A 25,082-nucleotide genomic window follows, 5' to 3' on the forward strand; every position below is an offset into this window, starting at 1 on the left:
CTGGTATACCGTCAGAAAAGAAGCGCTTGAGGTGAAAACAATTTAAGCGGTAAATGCCTCACAACAGTCAACATTTCCCACTTTGACAGCCTTCACATGCCGCAGCAGGCGGTTATTCGCCGCTACCAGGGCCGTGTTGATTGCAGACGTGAAAAACAAATGGGCTAGCGGGTTCTCTTATGGAAAGCAGGCAGGGCACAGTGGGGCTACAGTGACATTTTCCCCACATGCAAAATCATGCAAAAGGTAAATACTGAGGCGGAGGGATACCAACACTATTGCAGAACATGGCCGTCACCTCCGTCATGTCCTCTCCCGCAGACCGACCCACTCGTCTGCAATTGGACGAGAAGTTTGCACGTCAGCTTCCAATTGGACGCGCGTCACGTCAATCACGGGCTAATGTCAATGACGTCGATCGTACACTGGGTACGCTGTGTCGCCTGGGTGGATAGTATAGTTACATCAACATTAAAGGGAATAAAATGCCGCGGATTCATGTAAATAGAGACTTCGCTTCAGCGCTGATAATTAATGTTTCTTAATTAACACTGGTCACCTCTGGAGCGGGTAGTTGCAGGCCTATTTTCGGTGTTTATCAGCAATATTTCAGGGTAAGTGGAGTGATACATTTCCTTCCTGCGTCTTTTTTCCTTCATACGGGTGCAGACCTGCTTGCTTTATTATTTAAATACAACAAAGTAATACGCGAGACTACTGTGTTATATCACACAGATACCCACTCTTCACGTGAACATGAAATATCCGTGATATGATTAAAAGTAGTGCGTACTCCAGCTCGCCCTGCCGAGTTATATGGAGAGAGTGAGGAAGGTAATGGCTGTCGGTCGGACTCGTAACTAGAAAATTGTGAAATGGCCTGTGTAGAGTAACGTTAGCTCGTCCTTTGCTTTGCATGTCGGCTCCGGTAGTTACGGTGTCCTAAACGGCTGTTTTAGGCTTTTAAAAATCACGAACCGAGGATCTGACACCAGGCTTTGCCTCCAACATGTCAGATTAGATCCTGTAGGGTACCTGTCTGCCGTCAGTGGGCCTCAGTATCCAGACTCCCATCTGTCATCATGGTTAGAGGATACAGTTTGGACTCCTGCTCCCACTTTGTTAACAAAAAAGAAAAAAAATCCACTTTAACCTAATGTGGTCTTCGCATACCAGATCTCACACGGTTATTAGTTTAACGCCATTAAGGAGAAAACAGTCCAAGTGCACATAAAGGAGAGCTATTGTTCAAAGCTGTTCACCCTGCTGCTGGATTTTTTTTAGCTCTTCACAGGAGCCTGAGGAAAAAAAATATATTTCACTTTCCTGCACTGGTTTACGTGTGTGCAGAACAAGAACAATGCACATAATATTTAAAAGAGCTAACAATCAGTGGTCAAACTACAATGTCCATGTTTGTATGGTCTTTTTTGTTGCGTTGTTTATTAATACTTAAAAGTAATTCCAGTTAAATTGGGGCTCTGATGTGGTTTAGCAGAGAGGCTGGCCCGTGCAGCCATGATTTTTCTGTGCCCTCCTATGGTAGATACCAGTGCTGCTGGGCTATAAGTAGGCCACTTTGACAGGGTGATCCACCGCTGTGAGTCGTCCCTGCAGATGGATTCATATCAACATCCCTCGGTAGTGCAGCCCCACTGACCATCAGCACAGATTTTACACATAATTTCTCGTTTATCATGATGTGTACTGTATGCTGTGGATTGAGCATAAAATCCTCATGTTTAAATGTTTCAAAATGTCACCTTATTATTTGGATTGCAAATTCTTCCAAGTCCTGGTCCTCTGCTGGCCTGGCAGCAGGATCAACATGCTGGCAGGCCAACAACTTTACTATCTTCAAGTGAAATATCTGATTAAAATGAGGAAAACAACATTGATATAGAAGCATGCTGCCACCTCTGTGTTAGGATTTAAGCTGACAAAGCTGGTAATGGTTGCCAAGATGAACAGAATAAAATAGTTTCTTCACAACAACAAGTCATTAAGACAGCATCGTGCTCTTGGATTATGAGCAGCCTTTGGGCTGTCAGAGTGTAAGCTTTTGTCTCCTAGATGTGGTAAAGATGTGACCAAACAAACAGGTAATGGTGGCACATAAAATTAGGCAATATCCAGTTTTTTTAAAAAACCAGGTTGAAGTGAATCTAGGAATTTTTCCAGTGTTAAATATAATACACAGTGATTGCCGACATGCCAAGTTTTGTCCTTCTGACCTGGCTGAAATAGTCCATCCATGTAAGGATAGTTTTAATTTGTTTCCCTTTGTGTTAAGTGTTCCTTGAACTGAAATCTCATTAAAATTGCAATAATTTTCCACTCAAATAACACCTCATCACATTGAATTTATTAAGGCTTGAGGCAGGTCTAAGCAGTTTGTATGTTTTTGCTTTAGAAGCATAATTTGCTGGAGTAATGAGATTTCTTTATATCTTCTTCCGACTTTATTACTTACATGTCTAATGCTTTTTTTTCTTAAACAGTAATATTAATTGGAAGGTTAGACATTGACTTGTTTGGTAAAGTTCATTTTATAGGAGGACACAGTGTAACACTGTCCTAATGCACAAGGGTTTAAACTGGCAACATATGTGAGTCCTTAGTAATATTTTTTTGCTTTTAAAATGACAGTGTCTTGTTTAATGTCGTTCAAAAAAATCAGCTTTTTTTTTTAATTCGAAAGCTTGTATTCCTAAAACAATTAGGTGGTTAATTGAGGAGTTGATTTATGAAAAAAGGGAGACAGATATGCAAAACACTCCCTGAATTCAGCTCCCTAAATGGTGCTTTTTTTCTTGGTCCTATATGAAACCTAAAGATGCTACGTTAGAAATTACAGAGAGATTTTTCTCCATTACCTGAGATTTTCTATGCAGCACCTTAATAATCAATGTGTTGTTGCCTTATGTTGTCAGGTGGATGCAAAGTCACAAACTGTGAGTGCAAATCAATGCTACCAACCTTTTGGCTGTGGGAGATTGAGCCATTAAGGCCATCAAGTCCTGAACCCTTGTCTGGGAGCCGGGCAAACCCCATTGCTAGTCATGTTTGAGGCTCCGACCATTTATCTCAGGGCTTGGCACATTTCATTGGGCAGTGCGTAATCCGCTAAAGGTCACTGCCACTAATTACACTACTCCAAAACAGGCAGATGCCTACCCTGAGCTTGATTGCGCCACCCTTCATTAGGAGACTATTCAAGGGTTGCATAAGCATCACTTGGATGATTCGAATAACATATGTGCGGCTCTTTTTCTTTTTCTTAACCAGAGTGACCAAATGCCTTTCCTCCTAAGATGATGAGGCACACCTGGTCCAGCTGAAAGTCATTCATTTGCCACTGTCACAGACTTTTTAAATTGTCTTTTAGATCGACTTGCGCCTTTTCTGGCTGATTGGCTTCCTGCGTCTGAGCGAGATTGGTTCGACTGGCTGCAGGGCTCAGTTTTAGCCCAGCGGTGATCTCGTTATCTCAGTGTCCAATCAGTCCTCCAGCCACCTCCTAATTGAGCCATCAGCGCCTTAAGGGGGAAGAGGAGGGATGAACGTGTCAATTACAATAATGAGGGGGCAGCCATGCAGAGGGCAGTCGGGGAGAGGAAGGCTAGACAGAAGCCTTGCAGTGTCGCCCCGTTATGGTCAATTCACGACTAATCAAAGATAATATTGTAGCCTGACAGTGCCAAAGTTAGCAGAGTCAGTAGGGAAGAGCATTTTTTTAAATCATTTTCCCCTCTAGCTGTGGGATATTTCTACATGTCGTGTTGTGGTAATTGTTAGAGCCGCTGAATGATCCATTAACACTGCCGTGGATATAGATTTAATATACAGAAAGCTCGGTCTAAGCACAACTCAAAGCACCTAATGCTCGTGCATCTGTGTGTGTCAAGTAGCTTTTTGGGCTCGAGGGTTATTGGATTAATTGTTAGCCTGTATTTATAAGGTCCTCCATAAAATGTTGTTTAATAAAGGACACCAATACAGGAGGTTATCATTATTATTGCTACGGGCTTTGTGAGCAGAGGACTCGTGCAAAAACATAACATTTTAAGCACTTTTTATGACTTGACAATGATAATAATGCTGATGCTACTCAAAAAACTAGTAGCTACACTCATGAAGGGATTCACAGCTAGTAAGATGAACCTGTGTGTCGATACGGCAGCCACTACTGCTGTTTATACACATAAGGTACTTGGAAAGATTTAGCTCATTAGCAGCTTAATCAATCAGCTCATTAATTGATTGGTAATTACTCTGTGTTTTCCCAGCTTCACAAAGCTGCAGATTTTTGGTGTTGCTGTAAAAGACTTTAAAAGCTCTGATGGTCACACAAAACATGATGATATGAAGATGTCAAATTGGAGGCTGATGTGTCACATTGGTTTGATTGACGTTATGCTGGTTATACCAGTGTTAATTTCCTGTTTTTATATGTGAATTTTCCATGTATTGCTGTAAGTGGCTGTTATCATTTCCATTGCATCAAATAATTATTATTTTTTTTGTCATTACGGGTCTTTTTCAGTATTAGTGCCTAACGAACCATAGAATCTGTTGAGCGATACACTTAAACAAACCATCATTATTCAGTTGGTAATGCTAGTGTTGTGAAGGGGGTTGTATTTTAACTCAAACCACAATCTGTAACGCAACCGGACAACATAGTTAATGCTGTCTAAACCTAACTAGTGAGTGAAAGCGAAAGCAAAAAGCGAGTGCAAACAAGCTGATCATCAAGTGAAAACAAAGCACAAAAGTCAAACATCTGAAATTTCGTAGCTGAGTGTGTGTTAAAAAAAGGGATGCGGCTTGTGATATCTTTATCTATGAGGAATCTGCATTATATCAAGTAACAATTAAACACTTACACTTCTGTATAAGCCAGAATTTAAAAGTGATTGGAATCATTTTTATGCGAGCTGACACGAGTGCGGGGGCACGTCACGGCCTGCTGTGACTAAATGAATGTAAGTGATAGTGAAAATACACTGTATGGCCACACCTGACTCGCTCAGTGAGATTATTATTTTCATCTCCAGAGAAAATTGGTTGGCTGGCGAGCAGAAAAGTCATAATGGATAAATGGAGGGAAAAAAATGATAGCAGCTGCTGTGGGTTCAGGTGGCGGTAGAAGAAATTCAAAGTTGACTGAACAAAGTAAAAAAAAAAAAGACCAGTTTAAACATTTAGACAATCAGGACGTCTTGTATGAATTCATAGGTGCAGCTCTGGTTTGGGTTTTCACCAGTTAATTCTCAGTCTGGACATTTGTTAAAATGTGGGTTATTTTTTTGGTAAGCCCCATGTGCACTCCAGTGGCGTTTTCATTTTTTCCATCTGGCCTAACAACAGTCCCACAGGAAAGCTCGGATGCGGAGGGTCAAGACTGGAGGGAAAACTTAACACAATTGCCACAGAGCCGAGCCCACATGTAGGAAAGAGAATGGGGTTTAGGTAATGTGTTTAGTAAAATGTGAGCTGAAGATAAAATTGGTTGAGGGAAAAAAAGTAGTTTTGTTGTCAATTTTCAGGCCAGTAAGGAGATTAAAGCAGGTTAGTTTTGGGGTCCATTTGAAGTCTTTTCACAGGTGTGATGAAATCCGTTTAGTATATTTTTTTATTACATAAAAGCATAGATTTTAAAATAACAGAGATTGCTGGAACTCGGTCCATTGACGGTCTGTTTTTGTCAGTAAGATCACAAAGAAAAGCAGCACGTTCTGAAATACCAGGATTTTCTGTCCTTCCACTAATAAATAGACAAAACAAATTTTCCTTTCAGCTCAAGGGAGCGCTTGATTTAATGTACCACACCAGGCAGCTCCCATAAATGCAAAGCATCAGCATTGCACCTGACTGAGTTTAATGAAATGTTCTCGCTAAAACTGTGATTAATGTATGATTAATTGTGCATCCCGAATGTAATATAGATTAATTAAAAGCTCTCGCTGCAGATAGGATAAGTGCACCTGTGCAGTATGTGACTGTTAATGACTTTTAACTCATTATCATGCAAAGTAAAAGTGGCAAACTGCTTATGTATTTTACTTTCTAAATATTTGTAAGTACTGCAGCTGTTATAAGATTATGAAGTTTAACCTTTAGCAAAGCTGATTACCCCGGGTATCCCGGGTACAATCGCAAAGTGCCAAGTCACTTCATTCTCAAATCTATATTTTTCTCAAGTAGCAGATTAGAGCTACAGTGGAGTTGTTAAGGATTTCTGCCAAATGTGTGTTTTTAAATGTGTGTGTGAAAGAAAAACTAAAGTACAGTTTTCAGAGCCTTGTAAACCAGCCAGTAAATGTCTTAATTAGCCAATAATAAGCCCAAAGGCCTGCTCTTCAAACTAAAATGACTTTGATTATTTCCATGGTGTCACTGAATAACCCTGAAAGGCTGAATCGTGTGGAAATCATACTGACAATTATCTTGACTGATGTCACGTTTACGTTTTTAGTCCTTTTGAGGGCTGCATTAAATTTGTTTTAAGAATGAATGAATTTATTAATCTACTAATCACAGTTCAATAGATTTTAAAATATTAACCACAGGATCCTTAGTGTTCTGTTTTGTTATGCACTTATAAACCACGAGTCACTAACTACGGGTGACTTCTGATAAATGTAACAGTTATTACTTCATGCATTTTGGGGCTTTCAGTGGAAATTAAAAGCCCATTTTTACCGTTGTTGCAGGCTGCGTGTAGTCATAGTGTTGAATTGGTTGCAAAGAGGTATACAGTGCTGCACCAAAAACCTCCTTGCAAATGCTTTGATCACCTGTATTTTGCGTGGGAAATGCTGACTTGTCAGCTTTTACTTTGAGGGCTAATGCTTATCATTCGGGGCTTGCGCCGCAGTTTTTCAAGTTTCACTACTGCTCCGTGAGTAGTTAACAAATGTTTTTGGACAAGTTTGCAAACTAAGGGTGACCATGGCAACCTGCTATTGACCAAAGCAACCACAAGGAAGTTTTTGGTGCAACACAGTATACCTCTTTGCAACCAATTTCACAATGAGGCTGTTAGCAACACTCTCTAACTGGTTGAGGAATAATCATTTTTTGGCTCTAATAACTAGAGGTCACCAAGGGGTTACTGATCAGTCTATAGGCCTGTGTGACTTGGGTTAACTGTTTGGAAGTAGAAAATCTGTGATGTGGTCTGATCAGTCAAAATTTTATTTATTTATTTTTTGGGGGAAATCATGGGCTCTGCCTCCAGGTCTAAGGGAATAAGGACCATCCAGCTTATTATTAATCAGCGCACAGTTCAAAAGCCGGCATCCATTGTGGCTGGAGGCTTTAGTGCATATTGCATGGGTAACTTGAACACCTGAACTGCTGCAGAGAACATCCATTTTTCAGGGAGGACCTTGCCTATATTAGCAAAACAATGTGCTTTAATTCAGACCATTGAAACCATTAGTTGAATTATAAAGAACCAAAAATAGAGCAAAGCCTATATGTAGCACAATTTTGCCTTCAAAATAACAGCGTGAAATTTGTAACCTTTAAGATAGTACTAACACGTTTAATATGTCATTTGATTAAATATGAAGTTTAAATTATTTACAAATGAGCTCTTTCTGCTTGTATTTACATTTAGCACAGCATCTCAGCCTTTGGAACTGGGGGATGGACATATTTTTTGCTTTAGTGCTTGCTTATATCCACAAATTTTGATTACAATGATTAAAATAAGTCCCTTCCTCATTTTGACCTGCTGAAGTGAATGTGAACAAAACACAAAACATCTGGCCTATCTTAGACCTGATCTGTTAGCTGTTACTTAACACTAAGGGTGACAAAAAATCTCATCATCAAATTCAGTCTCTGGGAACATTTTCTGAGCTTGAACGCCTTTTCATATTTTTTAATGCTTTGCCCGAAGAGATTGAGACAATGGCAGCCGATGAATTTAACCTATCGCAGTGGTGTCGTGTGTCGCTTGGTGCCCCCTGACCTCATAATCAGACAGCATTGTTGCCTCGGTTGTTTTCAGGTTAACTACAGTTGAACAAGTGGGGTTAGTCATTATTTTTTTCAGACAAGTGAATGATAACTTACTGATTTATGAATGCATGATTCCCACCATCAGATATCCATTGTTTTCCTTTCCTCTGTTTGTGTCATACATTAGGAACGTTCCAGTAACGTCTTTGTCTCTACTTTTTACAGGAGAGGAGTGTCGTCATCCTCACCACAGCAGCTGGGGGGGGAAGTTTGTCACTTTAGTCCCCGTTGAACAAATGACGAACTGAGAACCTTCTCAACCTCAAGCATCTCCGCAGCACCCGCTCGTTGAAGGAGTCGACCACGTTGCCTCACCACACTGGACAGAGAAATGTGTCTGTGCGTGTCCTCGAGTGCATGACCTCGTCTCAGTGTTTTCTGGCTGCACTTTCTCTCTCACCTTCCGAGAGACACTTCTGCACTTGACTGACTGCAACATTTGTCTTCACCACAACAAAGCATCATGGGTAGGAAAAAGATTCAGATCCAAAGGATCACCGATGAAAGGAACAAGCAGGTGAGGCTTAATTATCTATTTGGTTGCTCATCTGCTGAAATGAGTCATTGAAGAGACCGGAGATTGACCGTCAGTGCATTTGTCTGTATGTAACACTGTGATACATATCCGATTTTTAAAGCACGCAGCTCCAGCTTGGGCATTAACCTCCAGAGTTAAGACGTTATTTCAAAATAAGGTTCTCGTTTTTGTTACTTTTGGCTCTGACTCTGCATGTGCTGAGATTTGCGCCCGATCTACAAATTCAAATGTCATATTAAAAGCTTATTTTTCTGCTAAATCCACTAAGAAGGAGGACACTTTTTTCCATATAAATGGAGCAGAGCTGTCAGCCAGTTAATTAAGAGCTTTAATCACCCGTCTGGTCAGGAGTTATGTGCAATTTTCTTAGTTCTCATGGTTCTAATTGTGACTGCTTTTCTTACTTGCGTCCTTTGTTTTTTCTCAGCAACACATCGTGTTTGCTTCGTACGCTCCAGTGCACTTTATCAGTGACATTTGGCGCTTGTTGCCTGTCCCTGCTTTGGTTAGTATGATGATATGTAAAACATGAAAAAAAAAAAAAAAAGGATCCGTATGAAAAGAGGAAGGAAAAAATGAGCAATTTCTGAAAAATGTGTTTATTAAAAGTCTCTTCACAAGCTGTTCTAGAGCTTTTGGTCACATGACGTGACTTTTATCAGCTGGGGCAGTTTTTCTTGTAATCATAAAGTCACATCTCAGGCAAATTTGCTTAAAAGTTCAGATAAAAAAACCAAACAAATAGTTTAATCAATGAGTTAATAAAACATAGCCAGTGATAAGCTCACTTACAAGTAAAGTCTGCACATGGTTGTAGATCAGTTTACTACATTTTTTTTATTATAGGTAAAGCAAACGCACCGGGTCACCCCATTTTCGTTTCCTTTGAAAAATCACTTGTGAAGTGTTCTAAAATAGAGCCAATATTAATTTTAATGGTTGACTCAAAAGACGAGAGCCCAGTGAGGCTTTATTTAGAAATCCAGCTGTTTTAGGTATTATTCAATACTGTTTTATAATAGTGTTTTCTTCCGTGAGCTGTTTAATCCAAAAATGGTGTTCTCCAGGCAGTACTTTGTGAGGACTGATCTGATCTTAAACAAAAAAAACTCCATGTTTTATTGCCAGAAGTGGCGAACGTTGTGGTTTGTGTGGTCATAGAAAGGGTCAGCATGCGAAACAAAAAGAAACCAAAAACATGCATACTGTAACATGATAAGGGCTGTTTACTGCTCATAGGCACTGGGACAGTTTTACAGGGTCAACATAGCTGTCTAGATGTCACAGATTTCAAATGGCAGTAAGGTCATTATTTTGGGCTGGCCCCGCACAGCTTTTTGATGTTGTCTGGCGTCCAAATTCAAGTCCTGCAATGAAAGGTCTCAAGTACTAAATCAGGCTGTACCCCAAAATCTGCCTTTTTAGCTCCATTTGCTTCCTTTCTCTTCTCACTGCATGAGGCTGCCACTCCACTTCACAGTAATGATGGTGCTGGATGAGTGATGAGGTGATTCCTGCCAAACAGAATGCTTTGTATGACAACTGAAAACTTCAGTTTTGTTTTCATCACACCACAGAATATTTTGCCTCATGCTCTCAGGCCTCCACGTGCTTTTTTTTTTTCCTTTGGCAATCTTCAAGCACACTCATTTTTTCCACAACTGATGCCTCCGAGACATTTTGCTCGAAGACAAAATTTGAAAATCGCTGCTTTGATTTGTCTTTTCAGAAGATCGTTTCTGCCAGGTCGGACGGTAGCTGTAATTTGAATTCTGTACTTTTAATTTCTTCTCTCTTTAATCTACAAAAATGTTTTAAGTTTTCATGCCCTCCAGCCCAGACTTTGTGGACATAACAGACCCTGAAACCTTTTCAGATAACGTGTGAAAATGGAGAGGCCAATTTCAGAGGCTGGAATTGGCCAAGGCCAGGGCTAGCCATAGAGTGTAAAAAAGATGGACTGATCTGAAATGTGAAGGCAAAACCCAAGTGCCTTAAACTTGGATTCTTTTTAATGGCCAGCAGGGGGGTGACTCCTGGTTGGAAAAAGATGGGAAAATAGGTTTTGTTTCCCGTTGCTCTGAGATGACTTTATGGGCTGAGTCACTGTTTTCGGGTCATGTTAAAAAGAACATGGCGCTGTTTTTGTTAATTATGGTTAATATCGGAGTTATCCAGAATGTCAGTCTGATCCGCCCCTTGCTTGTCACTTCCTATTGTCTGTTGGTGTTGCAGCTGCCGGCTACTGTTGCCTGTGTTGGCAAACCTGTCAGTCAAGATGGCCATCCCTTTAACTTTAGGTCATAACAAAATCTAAAAGGATGTTGTTTTTTTTAAAACAGGAGTCTGTAGGGATTGTCCTGTTTTTGGAGCCTTTCTAAAGCGGCCACTAGAGGAACTGTAGTTATTTGTACTTAACTTCAGCTCTGTTGGTTACCTCCTGGTTAGGTAAAGCTACTTTCACCTGCTCCCTTCTCACATTTAAACACCACATCTCTTCACATCTCTTATTTAGCAGAGTTTGATCCAGATGCCCTTCCTGATGCAAAAGGGGATTTTTGTCTCTGGCTGGAGTTGAATTAGTGACCTTTCTAAATACAGATATTAAATATAAAACAGGTCACCATGAAGCACAAAAATGACCGAGCATTCAATTGCACAACCTATGCACCTCAACACTGACCAACTGATTCAGAGTCAGTTGGGAAACAAATAAAAAAATAACGCAATATAGGAAAAAGTTTATGACCTGCAGTATCTATGCCAAAGTGTGCGTCTCTAGTTCAACTTAGACCACATCTACTGATAGCAGAAGCAGTGAATAAATGTTAGGCTAAAAATATCAACAAATATCAAAACTGTTTGTAAACGTATTCATGTCTATATATATATCAGGGAAAAATGATTATTGACTGTTTATTGTTAGCAACCAGAGTGTCTGAAGGTTATTTATTGTGATGATAATAATTATGAATAATAAACGGCCACAAAAACAAGGATGCTTCAGTATTGATGCTGAAAACTGACTCACTGTGCTTCATTGATGGCTCTTTATTAATGTTGTTATTGCTATTGTTGTCACTGGTACACTGTTATTTGTGTGTGCTTTTACCTAATGTGTCTATCTGCTGTGTGAAATATGTGTTTGTGTTACAGGCAGCTGAAATAGTCACAGGCTTACTTTTTCTTTCTAAAGATTTCATTTTATTTTGCAGGCCTAGACCTGTTTGCGTGTGGTGCACAGAAGACCTGTGTAAAGGTCTTTTATAGGAGTTAAAGCATTAGCAGTGCTTTAACCCTGAGAAACCTCTGGGATTTTTTTACCCTCCCCTCTGCTGTTTTTACAAATCCTTTCGTCTGTATTCTTTCAGGTGACGTTCACAAAGCGAAAGTTTGGTTTGATGAAGAAAGCCTACGAGCTGAGTGTACTGTGTGACTGCGAGATTGCCCTGATCATCTTCAACCATGCGAACAAGCTGTTCCAGTATGCCAGTACTGACATGGACAAGGTCCTGCTCAAATACACAGAGTACAATGAGCCGCATGAGAGCCGGACCAATGCCGATATCATTGAGGTTAGTCAATGCATCCTCAGCATTTGTGCATAAGTGAGTAAGCTAAGGCCTTGATTAGATTTTAAATAATATGGAAACTGTCAGGGCTGAACTGTTGCACCAACTCTTAAAACATAAAGAGCTGTATAATACTGGTAATATCCATCTGTTAAATATGTAGCCATATGCTGCACAAGTGATTTGTTTGTTTGTTTGTTTTTTGGTCTTTTAGCTGTATTGTCATCATTTCACCAGATTTTGATTTATTTGCTGTTTGCTTTTGTGTTTTTGATGTGACAAAACCAACAAGATTAAAAGCTTAGGCCTCTTGAAAAAGGCTTTGTGACAGTTGTTTTAATGCAGTCTCTGAAGAAAGAATTTGAAGTGTTATCTTATCTTTGTGTGATCAGAGGCAATGTAACCGGCGCACCTCAATGTCATTGTCTCACGTCACTGCATTCATTCAGGGGTGTTATAAAGAAAGTAGCTATAATTAATGGAAATTGTGTTTCTGACTTCACAACCTTGATCAAATAATTTTCAGTAGCAGCTGATATCTGATTCTCTTCTACCCACATTTTCTGAAACACTTTAAATGATTAACTCATGAGTCATACTATGATTGCAGTATCACTCACTTCTAAAGCCCAGTTTTTACATTTGCAGACTCTGAGAAAGAAAGGCTTCAACGGCTGTGACAGCCCAGAGCCAGATGGCGAAGACTCGATTGACCAAAGTCCCCTTAATGATGACAAATACCGGAAAACCACAGAGGACCTGGATGTTCTCTTCAAACGCTACGGAGTAAGTTTTGTAAACTTCACATTTAACTCTTCTCTTAATTCATGCAGTTTTTTATATTGCAGTTTGTTCTGCTTATTGGTCAAAAACTTGTCTGTTGTTGTTGTTCTGCTTTGTCTTAAGTACCGACAGGAAACTGCTACTGGTAGGAGGTTCCTCTAACAAGTTGTGTTACACTTTACTGTGACCTTTATAAAAAAATGCAGATATACTTGGTGTTAGAGATGGTGGTATTATTAAGAGCTTTTGTTTGGGGTTTTTTTTTTTTTTGGTGATTGTTTTGAAGCACTTAAGAGTTAGTCTAACTCATTTACTGCCTTCATATTATTCACAAACGAGGACTAAAACTCTACACATCTGTAAAACCACTGCTTTTTGGTTTTTCTGGCCATGCATGCCTTCAGTTCTCTTTATTTTTCTACTGTATGCCGATGATACTCACCTGTACTTTGTGTTTAAAGACTCCAATTAAATAATTGTGCTTTTTACAATAATACCATGTTCATTTATAGTCAATAGATCGGAGTTAAGATCATAACATTTGTACACTGTTTCAGCTGCACGCCAGGAAATTTGCACACAAAGGGCACTTTGAAGACAAAAGAAAGCAGATAGCACTTGATGTCTTTTATTTAAATGACAAAAGATTACTTACTTAGCTGTAAATGAAACACTGAAGTACATCAACATGGCTGCTATTGTTGTGTGATTTTTAATGTACCACACAGTGGAAGCAAAACAGGTAATGAAATGTTGCAGTAATAACTGTAAATCAATCAGGAACTTTGTGTCATTGCATATTTTCAGGTCCACCAGCTTCATATGAGGGAGCTGATGGTGGTCATTGAATAATCTGCTAAAAACTGAGAGAGTGGCATAACACTATTATCTATAAACTCAGACGTCTGTTTATTACCATCAGTAGTAAACTTTGTCCCAGCTACTGTTGGTGCTACCAGAAGACCGTGAGAGTTCTTAAAATATTTTGTTGGCATGATAGAAAACTTTAAGGCTTCACTGGGTGCCACTTGTTCATTTCTCATGGATCCTTAACGCTTTCCCTCCATAAAGATGACATTTGATGAGCTCCCCTGTACCCGTAATAATGTGTTTGACAGCTCAGTATTTATCAATGAACATGTGGTTTGATGACATTAGAATAGTTTCCAGTGGTAGCTGTATAGGCAGAGCTCACTCTCACTAACTTCTGATGCAAACACAGTCATTTCGTTGTATAAGCAGGCTTGAGATATGAAACCACTCAGTTCAGAAAAAAGCTTAAAGGTTGCTCCTAGTCAGCTTTCAAGGGGTAAAGAGTTAAAGAAAACTGATTAATACCCACCATAACTGCATAAATACCTTCTTATTTCCAAATGACCTCTGCTTTCAAAAATTCTTGAAAAAGTTGTTAGTAGGCAGCTCTTAGGGGTAATAAAAGGCAATAATTTCAGTCTGGTCTTACAAAAAGGACAGAAACCACTTTATATAACGCTTTTAAGGACATTTAAATCAGTACAGATTCAGGCAACATTACAGTTTGTATTTTACATTTGGTACAGCTGACCATACTATTCCCCTTAACAGACTTGGAAATGAGGTTGGCCTATGTGGAAAGGAGCTCAGATGGTTTTCATCCTACTTATCAAACAGTATTTATAGTTACTGTGGACAGTTTTACCTCATTTACTATGCCCTCGTGCCATATGGGGTCCTACAGGCTCAATCCTTGGACCTAGGCAAGGCAGCACGGTGGCACGGTGGTTAGCACTGTTGCCGCACAGCAAGAAGGTCCTGAGTTCAATTCCAACATCAGGCCGGGGTCTTTCTGTGTGGAGTTTGCATGTTCTCCCGTGTTTGCGTGGGTTCTCTCCGGTACTCGGCTTCCTCCCACCGTCCAAAGACATGCAACTTGTGGGGATAGGTTAATTGGATAAACCAAATTGCCACTAGGTGTGAAAGTGCGAGCGAATGTGAGTGTGAATGGTTGTCTGTCCTTGTGTGTTGGCCCTGCGACAGACTGGCGACCTGTCCAGGGTGTACCCCGCCTCTCGCCCCATGACAGCTGGGATAGGCTCCAGCGCCCCCCGCGACCCTGAAAAGGAGAAGCGGAAGCGAATGGATGGATGGATGGTATCTGTCTTACCTCTGTAATGCTGATTATTGACATTCGCTTGTCTTATTTAGTACAGAAAAACACAAAAATGTAGCTTGCCTGCATTCCTGCCTTGGTGCCATTAAGGACTGGATGACTTCTAATTCCTTACAACCAAACTGTTATTGGTACTGAACATCTTACTAATAGTGTCATGACCCAACGCAAACTGCTAGAATCTTTTTTTTTAGCTTCTCGGTTTAAACTGTTATTTCAAATCTCACAGCCCAGTCTTTGTATGGGTTAGTATATTACAAAGGTCAGATCAGTACTTCTGAATAATACAGCTGAACACCTTATCCACTCTCTGATTTTCTGCTGATTAGATTATTGCAAGTCATCGTATATATTCTTAAATGATGCAGCAGTTTTGCATCTGTACTTGGTACAAGACTACTCAGAAACACTTGGCGCTGCAAATGCATGACTCCAGTCCTCGTAAAGTTACTTCGGCCTCCCATTCAGTGCAGAATTCAAATTAAGATTTTACTGATTACTGTTAATAGAAAGGGGGACTGCATTCAGTTTTAGCCCAACAAGCTTCCTCTTAAAGTTAGCTCAGCATGATCAGTTCCTCATTTTAAAAAACTTTTAAAAGCCCACACTTATAGATTGGCTTTTATATCGTGGTTTTAATGTGATTTTATCTATTTTTAATTTTTTAATGCTACTTTTTTGTGAAAGTGGAAGAAATAAAGGTTATTATTTTGATGTTCATTAAACAGAGAGCAATGACAGGTTTATATTTGCAGTTTTTTTTTACTCTTTGACAATTATTTTTTTACTTGTTTTTCTTTTCTTTTTAACTTACAATAAGAACTTAAGCAATATTATTTTACAACACTGGAAAAGCACACAAGCCAGTGTGGGTCCTTCAATATTAAAACTTTACCACTTCACAATATTTTATACCGCAATGGTTTTCAGTCGTCTTTACTCCACAATGGTGAAATAAGGAAATGCCTGTAGACCCATATTCTAGTCTTTTTCTGCTCTACATACTGCATAAAGTCTTCACAAATTAATTTCGGTTGGGTTCTATATTATGTGCACCTATTTGGAGCATAACAATACCTCTTAATTTTACCGTATTATAATAAAGATTAAGTATTACAGTGCTTAATTTTTCTTTGAAATTAGATATGACCTTTTACAAATGAGATGAATAAAACTCCGGAGACAAATTTTTCTATTACATGCTGTTATATTTGTAAACGATCGTATAGTTTGTTAGCTGAAGGTGTGACATACACAACCTGCCAGTTTTACCACTTTTTTTTTTATTCCAAAAAAGTAGCGTGAGGCTAAATATAGGTAATGTTCTGATTGTTCCAAAGTAGTGCGGTAATGTCACGCAGTGGGACTAAAAGTGAAGTTTTCTTAATTTCGCAGCAGTCAACAGCTCCGCCTCAGACGTTCTCCATGCCGGTCACCGTCCAGGCGTCCAATCAAAGCACACTGCAGTTCAGCAACCCTGGCAGCGCACTGGTAACTACCTCCTATGTAACATCATCATCGCTCACGGATACCCACCTCCTGTCGCCACAGCAACCGGCTCTTCAGAGAAATACGGTGTCTCCTGGGTTGCCACAGCGACCAGCCAGTGCAGGTGAGCGAGATGAGGAATGGCAAAAAACAGTAAACAGTCTTGAGCGCAGGGATTTTTCTGCTTTTACACGAACATGACTTTTTTAAGATGCTCATGTTTTGTCACAGTGTTTGATCTAAAACAAAAAAAGTTGTCTAAAAAAAAGAAAGATGACAAAAATTATCCATGTTTGTACCGCCGTAGGATTCATTTTGAATTCTTTGTAAACACAAGTAAACGTTGGCCTTTATTAGTTAATAGCAGAGATAATTACAAAATCAAGCAAGGCGACACTTTCAGATAATCAGAGACTATAGCAGACACTGGAAGCATGCAGCTCCATATCATTATGCATAATAAGCTGCTTCATTCCTCGGGGAGAAATGCATGCCGCTCTCCTCTGGACTAATTTGCTCTGTGTGACATTTGCTGCACTTCACTTACACTTTTTTTTTTTTCACATTTATGTTACATATTAGTTGATTAGTTCATGCATGCAGGGGAGACCTGGAGTTAATATTTATTTAGAATATACTCAGTTTAAAGTCCTTTTTTGGATATACTCTTACAGTTTGTGTAATGAAATGCATGGTGATATAATGCATATGCAGCACTGGTTGGTGGTGAAACCTGAGGAGGGAATGAACAAATATATATATAAGTCAATATTTAAGATAAAACAAAGAAACAAATAGAGTATATATAGTATACAGTGTATCCTTGAGCTGGGGTCTTTTTCAAAGTACAAAAAATTAGAATGTCCACTGTGGTAAAATGTTATGTGAGAACAAAAGGCAGTTCTCTCATATTTTGAGGCTTTTGTTGCATTATAAATCACTGAGAACTCCATGTATTACCCTTTCTTCCACTACCAAACCTTAAAGTGATGTTCTTGTTCTTAAGTCCCAACATTTCTATTAATTTAAGCTTTTATCAATAGGCGCTCTTCTTGGAGGCGACCTGAATAATTCAAATGGAGGATGTCCAAGTCCAGTCCGTGAGTATTAAAATATCTGAGCGCTATCCTCCACTTATTTGTTGTTTTTCACCACAGATCGTCCTTCTGTTATCCGGTCTGTATTGGGAGTATTCGTTCCTCCTCTCCTCCTCTGCACCGTCTGTGATTGTATCTCACAGGGATCAGGGGAAGCCACCAGTAACAACAGAAATGCATGGGATTCCCAGCACTTCCTGCGGGGAATGCAGTCAGCCTGGCCTTGTTTCTTTATTTCAAGCCTGCACCAGGAAAACGTTTTCATTTACTTACTTTTTATTGGATTTCTAGATTAAAAATGTCCAATCTTTTATTTAATAGTACTAGAGCACATTTGCCTCAACATATCCAATAATCTGTAACATCAGAGGGCTTTTACTCCTTGGTTCTGTGGGCACGTCTTTTAAAAGCTGTTTAACAAAGAAACCTTTGGGAGGATTATGTAAGCCATCGTTGAGGGGGCACACCGTCTGTACCCCGCCGTCTGCTTTCACCTGTTTGATTTTCCTATTGATTTCTGTCCATTCACACCTCCGTCTCCCCGCAGCTAATGGATACACCAGTGCCAGGGCCTCCCCAGGCCTCCTCACCGTTTCCAACGGCAACAGTCTGGGGAAAGTAGTTCCGGCCAAGTCTCCACCCCCACCTCCGAGCCCCCAGATGGTCAACAGCCGCAAGCCAGACCTCCGAGTCATCACCTCACAGGGCGGAAAGAGCCTCATGCAGATGGTGAGCTTAACTAAGCCGAACTTGTGTTGTCTGGGTCGGTTTCTTTAACGCTTCGATCCTTTGACGAGCAGCATAACGCCTCCTGTCTTCACTAAAGTTACTTGCGATGTTGAAGCAAAGACAAAAGATGAATCTGAAGGATTATTTCAGGACCACGGGAGGATTATTTTCACTTTTTATCTCAGGAAAGTTTTCCAGTGAGTGAGATGGAAAACCATACCAAACTCTGGGAATTCATATTGATGTGTTGAATGAAATTCAAGAATTACACTCAAGATAAACAGTCTGTTATAGAGGAATGCTTGCCATCAGTTTTGTGCTTTAGTAAAGACCTGGGGGAAGAGTTTTTCTGCTCAACACTTCTCATTATTTAGTCTAGGAAAGTGAGTAAAGTCGTGTTGAATCAGCCTACTCCCACCGACACACCGATGAGATTTCTCTTCTCTCTTTTCCTGAACCAAGCGTGCACCCACGTTTCTTGGAGGCATGTTCGGCAGTGTCTGTGCTAACAAAAAACAGTCTTGGTTTCATCAAGGACTTAAAGTTCATTTCAACAGCGAGGTCCATTTAGTAGCTGTCCTGGAGCTTTCTCTCCGATCACACAACATTTCTCTGCACAGTGGACCGGCCACATAATTAAGATGTACACGTTTTCATTGTTTTTAACACTTGAACCACCAGGTCAAATCTGAGGAACTTTGGCTCAGAATAAGATGTATTAAAATACATTGGGTATCAGAGAATCACAGTAATGTATTGAATGCGATGGCCAGTATATCATGGTGGTGCTGTATTGGTGACTTTTCCCATGAGTATCCTCGGGGCTCAACTAGGCGTTGCATAATCCTGACAAATCTTAGAGTAAAGTAAGATAAACGTGGTCCTAAGAACTTAAAAATAAGGGGACTGTACATCTATAAGTTTTTAAAAACATTTCACCTTCTTCAGGTCTAAAACCAAAAAAGTGTAGAGTCTCAGACATTTTAAATCCTAGTGGTCATTGACCCACTATTGATCATGAGTGTCAACACATGACCCAGGGTATGAAAAAAGGCGTGGGTCATTACCACCAAAGGTTTCGGGTGAATCCACCATGAGACCGATAGTTTCTCCGTCCAAGATGTGGATCTGAACTGAAGAAGCCTCTTGGATGAGAGGTACAACATCTTCAAAAAAAACTTAAATAAGTACAGTTGCCTTATTTTCAAGCTTTAAGACTACCCTGCCCTGGATGACTGAAAACCTACAGTTTAAATGTGCACGAACTGCTGGTGTTTTAAGAGCAGAAACCAGCCTCTGCTACCCAGTAGTATTAAACTGTTTTGCTGCTGTACTACTTCACATTTCCTGCAGCTTTTCCTGTTTTTTCTTAGCTGGGTACAAAGTGATAAATATGTTGACACGGTGACGGCTGAGGACGATTGTGTGATCGAAAGCTCCAGATTACTGAGACCAGTCATTACATTTCTAATGACTGTAGGCAGGCAGAGTGATGGCACCGCCACACATTTCATAATCAGACTGCACAGAAGTATGTCATTGTTAAGCAAGTAGTTTTATTGTTGTTCCATATATTTTTTTTAATTACCCCAGAGTTGTAACCCTCTCTGTTACCACCCTTTGCAGACAGAGGATGAGCTGGAATTGGTAAACGAGGTGATTTCCCCCACGTCAGTCACTCGCATGAGTCGATGGCACATTAATAGCATGGATGCAGTTCTCTTACAGGAGTTTCACATTGTTCTGGTCTTGCTCCACTCACATTTCTTGGGATGGTCTTTCAGTTTGTGGTTCCCACCTGACTGCATGTGGTTCAGGGCTCATGGATGTGTTGTTCCAGCATTTCTTTAGTCGTGGGCTCATAAACCTGTCAGTGATCTAGAAATACTCAAGTGATTCAGACCTTCACATGAATCAGTTTTGTTTCAGCAGAAGTGTCATACTGTAATGTGCTCCTGTAAGTTTTTGAACCAGGCCCATTTACTTCATCATACGATGCCACTTTAAAAGCATGGATGTCTTCTCAAGGCACCACGGAGCATGCTCCCTGCTCACTGACACTCACACCGACTCATTCCACCATCCTCCAAAAACTGTGTGAAATACAGACGTTTAAGAACTAACTGGCATTACATTAAAGGCATTTCCTCTGTCACGTATGCATATTTAGCTCTAAAACTCTAGGATTTAAAGATTTTAGGATTGTGCGCCTCTGTATTTATGGTGTTACTGTAACAAATTAATTAATGATTAAGATGACATAAAGCTAATTAGCCATGTTTTTGTGAGGCGATGGCTTCGGCTTTTTAAAAAGGACAATTTTGTGTTGAGATTTGTTGAAAACAAGCTATTATTCCACTGTTTTCTGACTATTCATGGGCAGGATTATTATTTGAGACTAAAAAATTAAAAAAAAAATGTTATAGCAAAATTTTACTTTCATTGAATATTTGTGAGACAGAAAAAATACTTATCCCACTTTTAATAATACTGGGGAAAGAAAACATTGAATTTTCTTGTTATTCTAAAAAATCTGCCTTTGATTTAAGCTGAGTTTACACAGAGAGAGATGATGGTTGCTGCTGATGGTGGTGGTGGCTGCTGCCGTTCCCCCTCTTTCACAATTCCTCCCAAAGTTGACAGGCAAGATTCTCATTTTCCAGAGAAGAGTGATTAATTTTCATCGCTCTCACCTCGCCGCTCCTCCTCACTTCTTCACAAAGGCAGATAATTGAATCCGGCTCCTCTCTCCGGTCTGTCTCTTCTCTCTCTCTGTGTAAATTCAGCGTTACAGTCATAACTCTGTCCGAATGTTTCCTCTCCGGATGATGAGCCTCAGCGTGGAGAAGAGTAATTCCAGACCTGAATTACTGCGTCTTTGGCCTTTTATTCGCAAACCTTTTATTATTTCCTTCTGTTAAAAACCTCCATCTGCTTTTATCTGTGATATAATTCAGCTCAACCTGACTCTGGAGGGTTGTGTTTCTTCACAGATTTGTGTCTTTCAGCGAGTGTACATAATAATAAAACCTCAGGGCAGCAGTTCCACAGATTTAGCAGTGTGACTGTGGCACCTGTGTTGGAGAAACACTGAATATCTTGTCATGTAAATGGGTGACTTGATGTGCAAACACTCATCTCTGTGGCTCCTATAAAACTGAGTGATAGAAACATAAACAGGATGCTTTACCACTCTCGCAGCGTACTGTAAACCTTTACTGACATCCACTGGAGAGTCATGAGATGAGCTCTGCATTGAGGCAAACAGGATCAGCTTCACGATAGCTGCAGATAACGTCACCCGTTTGTAGTTTATTATAGTGAGACTGGAGAGTTTATTCTGAAATTTACCATTTAAAATTACAACACACTGTATCCACAGTAGATGATATTAAAATTGAAATGGGAGATTTTATTTCCTGTTAAATGTTTATGCCATTTTTTTAAATTGAAAGGCCAAAAACACAGTGAGCAACTGTATGTATGAATACGATGGTAAACTGAACGAAGAAACCAAAGAGCCATTTTGGCTGCAAGACCCTGTGATGTACTTTTATCACTTTTGACCTTTTTAAATTAAACAAAATCTTGATTTATCAAGAAAATATGGCAAATAAGTGCAGATGATACAGACTGGGAGGAGTTTCTGCCATGTGAAAAACTAAGTACACCCTTAATGCTTCCTTAGGAAGGTAAGTAGATGCCAGGTGCTGCTAATCAGCTGCACTTGACTAACTGATTGTCAGCAAGTGTGAGCATGAGAGATCTATAAGAGCAGAAGTTTTGACAGTTTTCCTGGTTTGAAGAGTTCAAGGTGCGCTTTAACACAAAGTCGCAATCGTCCCAAGATTTGACATCCCAGCAAATTCAACCCAATTTCAAATCATGCAATCTTTGAATTAACTGCAAAAACCAAAGAGCTGTGTCTCTGCAGGCCTCAGTTAGCATGTTACATGTTAAAGTTCATGACATTAGAAGAAGAAAAAGACAGAATGAGCTTGGCTTGTTTGGGAGGGTTAACATAAGACATCTTCTTCTCTTCAGGAAGAACGGGGCAGCACAGCTTAGGTTTGCAACGCTGCATTTGGACAAACTGCAAGACTGCAAAACAGAATATCAGCACAAACACCCCATACCAGCTGTCAAGCACGGTGGTGGAGGGGTGATGATTTGGGCTCTTTATGCCGGACCTGGGCACCTTGCAGTCACTGAGCCCAGTGAAATCCTCTGTATACCAAAATATTCTGGATGCCTGCAAACTTCAGTGAACTGAAGCAGTCTTGTAATGAAGAATCGGCCAAAATTCATCCACAATGATTTGAGAGACTGATAAAGTCATACAGAAAACTATTACTTCAAAGCTATTCCTGCTAGAAGCGACTGAATCATGGGGTGCACTTATTTTATCACAGAGCTGTATTGACTCCTATTTAAACTTTTTCACATCACTGTGGATGTTTATATCCAGATAAGCCATATTAAACGGTGATTAAACAGTGATTGTATAATTTTTATTGAACATATTCGTATAGGTTTTTAAATAAAAACAAAGAGCACCAAATAGAAGAGTAAAAAAGAAAAAAAATCAGACGAGATTGATCCAAATTTTGCTAAAATATTTTAAATTAATATGTTGATGTTTTTTAAAAATGCATTGATAAAATATTGAATTTTTACAGAGTCTGTGTCTCGTCAGAGTCGATCTGCTTGGGAGGATTTACTTTCACACAATCTTTTATCTAGTTAATTGATCTGATTTACATTTTGGTAATTATCATTAATATTCCTGCAAGCTTAATTTGAATAAAATGTGGCAACTGAGGGTTGAACAACGTGCCTTTAATGTAATTCTATAAATCACCGAGAACAATGAAAGTGTTTTTGATGCATGTCATCAAGAACGTCCCGACAGTAAATCCACATTTAACTCTGAGATTTACTCCATGTGGAACGCCATTATGAATCCAGCCATGTGCACATCGTCATTCCCAGCATGTCAGAGTGTACATTAAACAAAAAATAAGTCTTGACTCCTTTGGGTCACATGTGGAAGTTATGATGCTTTCTGTCCTGCTCTCACTAACACGCTGTGGTCCTCTTTGGCAGAATGCCCAGCGGCTGGCGGCTGGAGCTCAAACTCTCACCACGCCGGTGGTCTCTGTAGCCACACCGAGCCTCCTGGCACAGGGGCTGCCCTTCTCCGCCATGCCCACAGCGTACAACACAGGTGAACTCAACACGAGAGCTTTGGCAGCAGCAATATCCTTTTTAGATGAAACAGAAAGTTTATTTAATTATTCACCCTCATAGCTTAAAGAAGAAATCTATTTTGAATTCCTGCTGTGACCTTTGCCCCCTCTCAGAGTACCAGCTGACCAGCGCGGACATCACTGCTCTACACGCTCTGGCGTCACCAGGAGGCTTGCTGCCCACTGGCGTGTCCACATGGCAGCAGCAGCAGACTGTTTCCCAGCCAAGTCAGCAGCAGCAGCAGCAACAGCAAACACAGCAGCAGCTTAACTTAGCATCACTCAGCAACTTGGTGTAAGTCTGCTCTTCATCTTCATCTTCAGCAGTTGAACCTGCGCTCAGATCCAGAGATGGTGGCAGCTGAGACGTTCCTGTAATGCCTCTCTAACCCTTTTAATGCTGATGATGTACTGAATCTACAGACTCTCCCATTTAGCTTGCATGATATCCATACCATGACCTTTATATGCAAGCAATCCACATCCTTTTTTTAACGATCTGGTCTCTCACCAGCATCTCACCATCTCAGCCTTCTCATAACATCAGTCTGAACGCCGTTCGGCTTTTTCCAGGTTGATTTAAAAAAAAAAAAAAACATTACGTGGAATGAAGAAGTGGTTTTATTTCCTCACAGTGGAAACAAAATGACACAATTATCAGATAATTATTATTATCGAAACCCTTTATCACCCACACGGTTCTCAGTCAACTAAAGCTCCCCTGAATAACCTTGTTAGGCATCGTGTTTATGTACGCTCAACTGACTAGTAAACATCAGGTGGCTCGCTTGGCTGAAAAGGCATTACTTTTCCTGTTAAAGTGTGTCTTTTACTGGAAGTCATGCTCTTGTCATTGGCTGTTATTGGCTGTAAACCACTGAATAAGTCTCTTTGTTTGCCCCTGTTGCGTACAACTTTCCCTGAGCCATGCTGAGACACAAATAAAGAAAAAACACCACGGCATCAAAAACAAATATGATGAAGCCACTTCCAGCCACACTGAAAGCTACACGAATTCCTTATATTGGAAGAAGAATACAGGTCACTGCACCTTTAAACTGTGTGCACAGTGAAATGTAGTACAATGTGTGGTATTATTTACTTAGGTGGTAAATAATTATAAATGGGATTGTGTGTTTTACTTCCTACAGAGACAGAGTGCAACCTTTCATTCTCTGAAAACTTCACTCAACGGAGGGATGCAAAATATCGTTATAAAGGCCAAAAATATACAATTTCATTATGTCAGAGGAATCTTTTAGGGTATTGTCCAGTTAGCTGTGGCGAGTTATTGTTAGCAAACGTCTGTGACATTTTATGCTGTCCAAGATGAAAGATGATCAGTGTGAAAGAATCAGGATAATATCCTCAATCGTGGCTACAAAACTGTGATTGTGCGTTGTACAGGGGTAAAAGTTCAACAGTTTTGTAACCAAAGAT

General features: G+C 40.0%; 1 protein-coding gene across 5 annotated transcripts in view; it reads left to right on the forward strand.

Moving 5' to 3' along the window:
* The first annotated feature begins 428 nt into the window (after positions 1–428).
* The window catches only part of LOC116320029 (myocyte-specific enhancer factor 2D homolog), a 33,527-nt gene continuing 8,873 nt past the window's right edge, over positions 429–25,082 (forward strand). For 3 of the 5 annotated variants that reach the window (XM_031739528.2, XM_031739530.2, XM_031739531.2), the window contains exons 1-10: positions 429–614; positions 8,203–8,554; positions 11,947–12,150; positions 12,796–12,933; positions 16,475–16,691; positions 17,611–17,667; positions 18,212–18,393; positions 20,020–20,049; positions 23,500–23,620; positions 23,757–23,937. In XM_031739528.2, coding sequence (XP_031595388.1) covers positions 8,501–8,554; positions 11,947–12,150; positions 12,796–12,933; positions 16,475–16,691; positions 17,611–17,667; positions 18,212–18,393; positions 20,020–20,049; positions 23,500–23,620; positions 23,757–23,937 — 1,184 coding nt within the window. In that variant the 5' untranslated portion in view covers positions 429–614; positions 8,203–8,500. The remainder of the gene's footprint in view (positions 615–8,202; positions 8,555–11,946; positions 12,151–12,795; positions 12,934–16,474; positions 16,692–17,610; positions 17,668–18,211; positions 18,394–20,019; positions 20,050–23,499; positions 23,621–23,756; positions 23,938–25,082) is intronic. The other 2 variants (XM_031739529.2, XM_031739532.2) reach the window with 1 other exon arrangement.

The sequence above is a fragment of the Oreochromis aureus genome, linkage group 22, assembly GCF_013358895.1.
Source record: "Oreochromis aureus strain Israel breed Guangdong linkage group 22, ZZ_aureus, whole genome shotgun sequence".
In the NCBI taxonomy this organism is placed as follows: domain Eukaryota; kingdom Metazoa; phylum Chordata; class Actinopteri; order Cichliformes; family Cichlidae; genus Oreochromis; species Oreochromis aureus.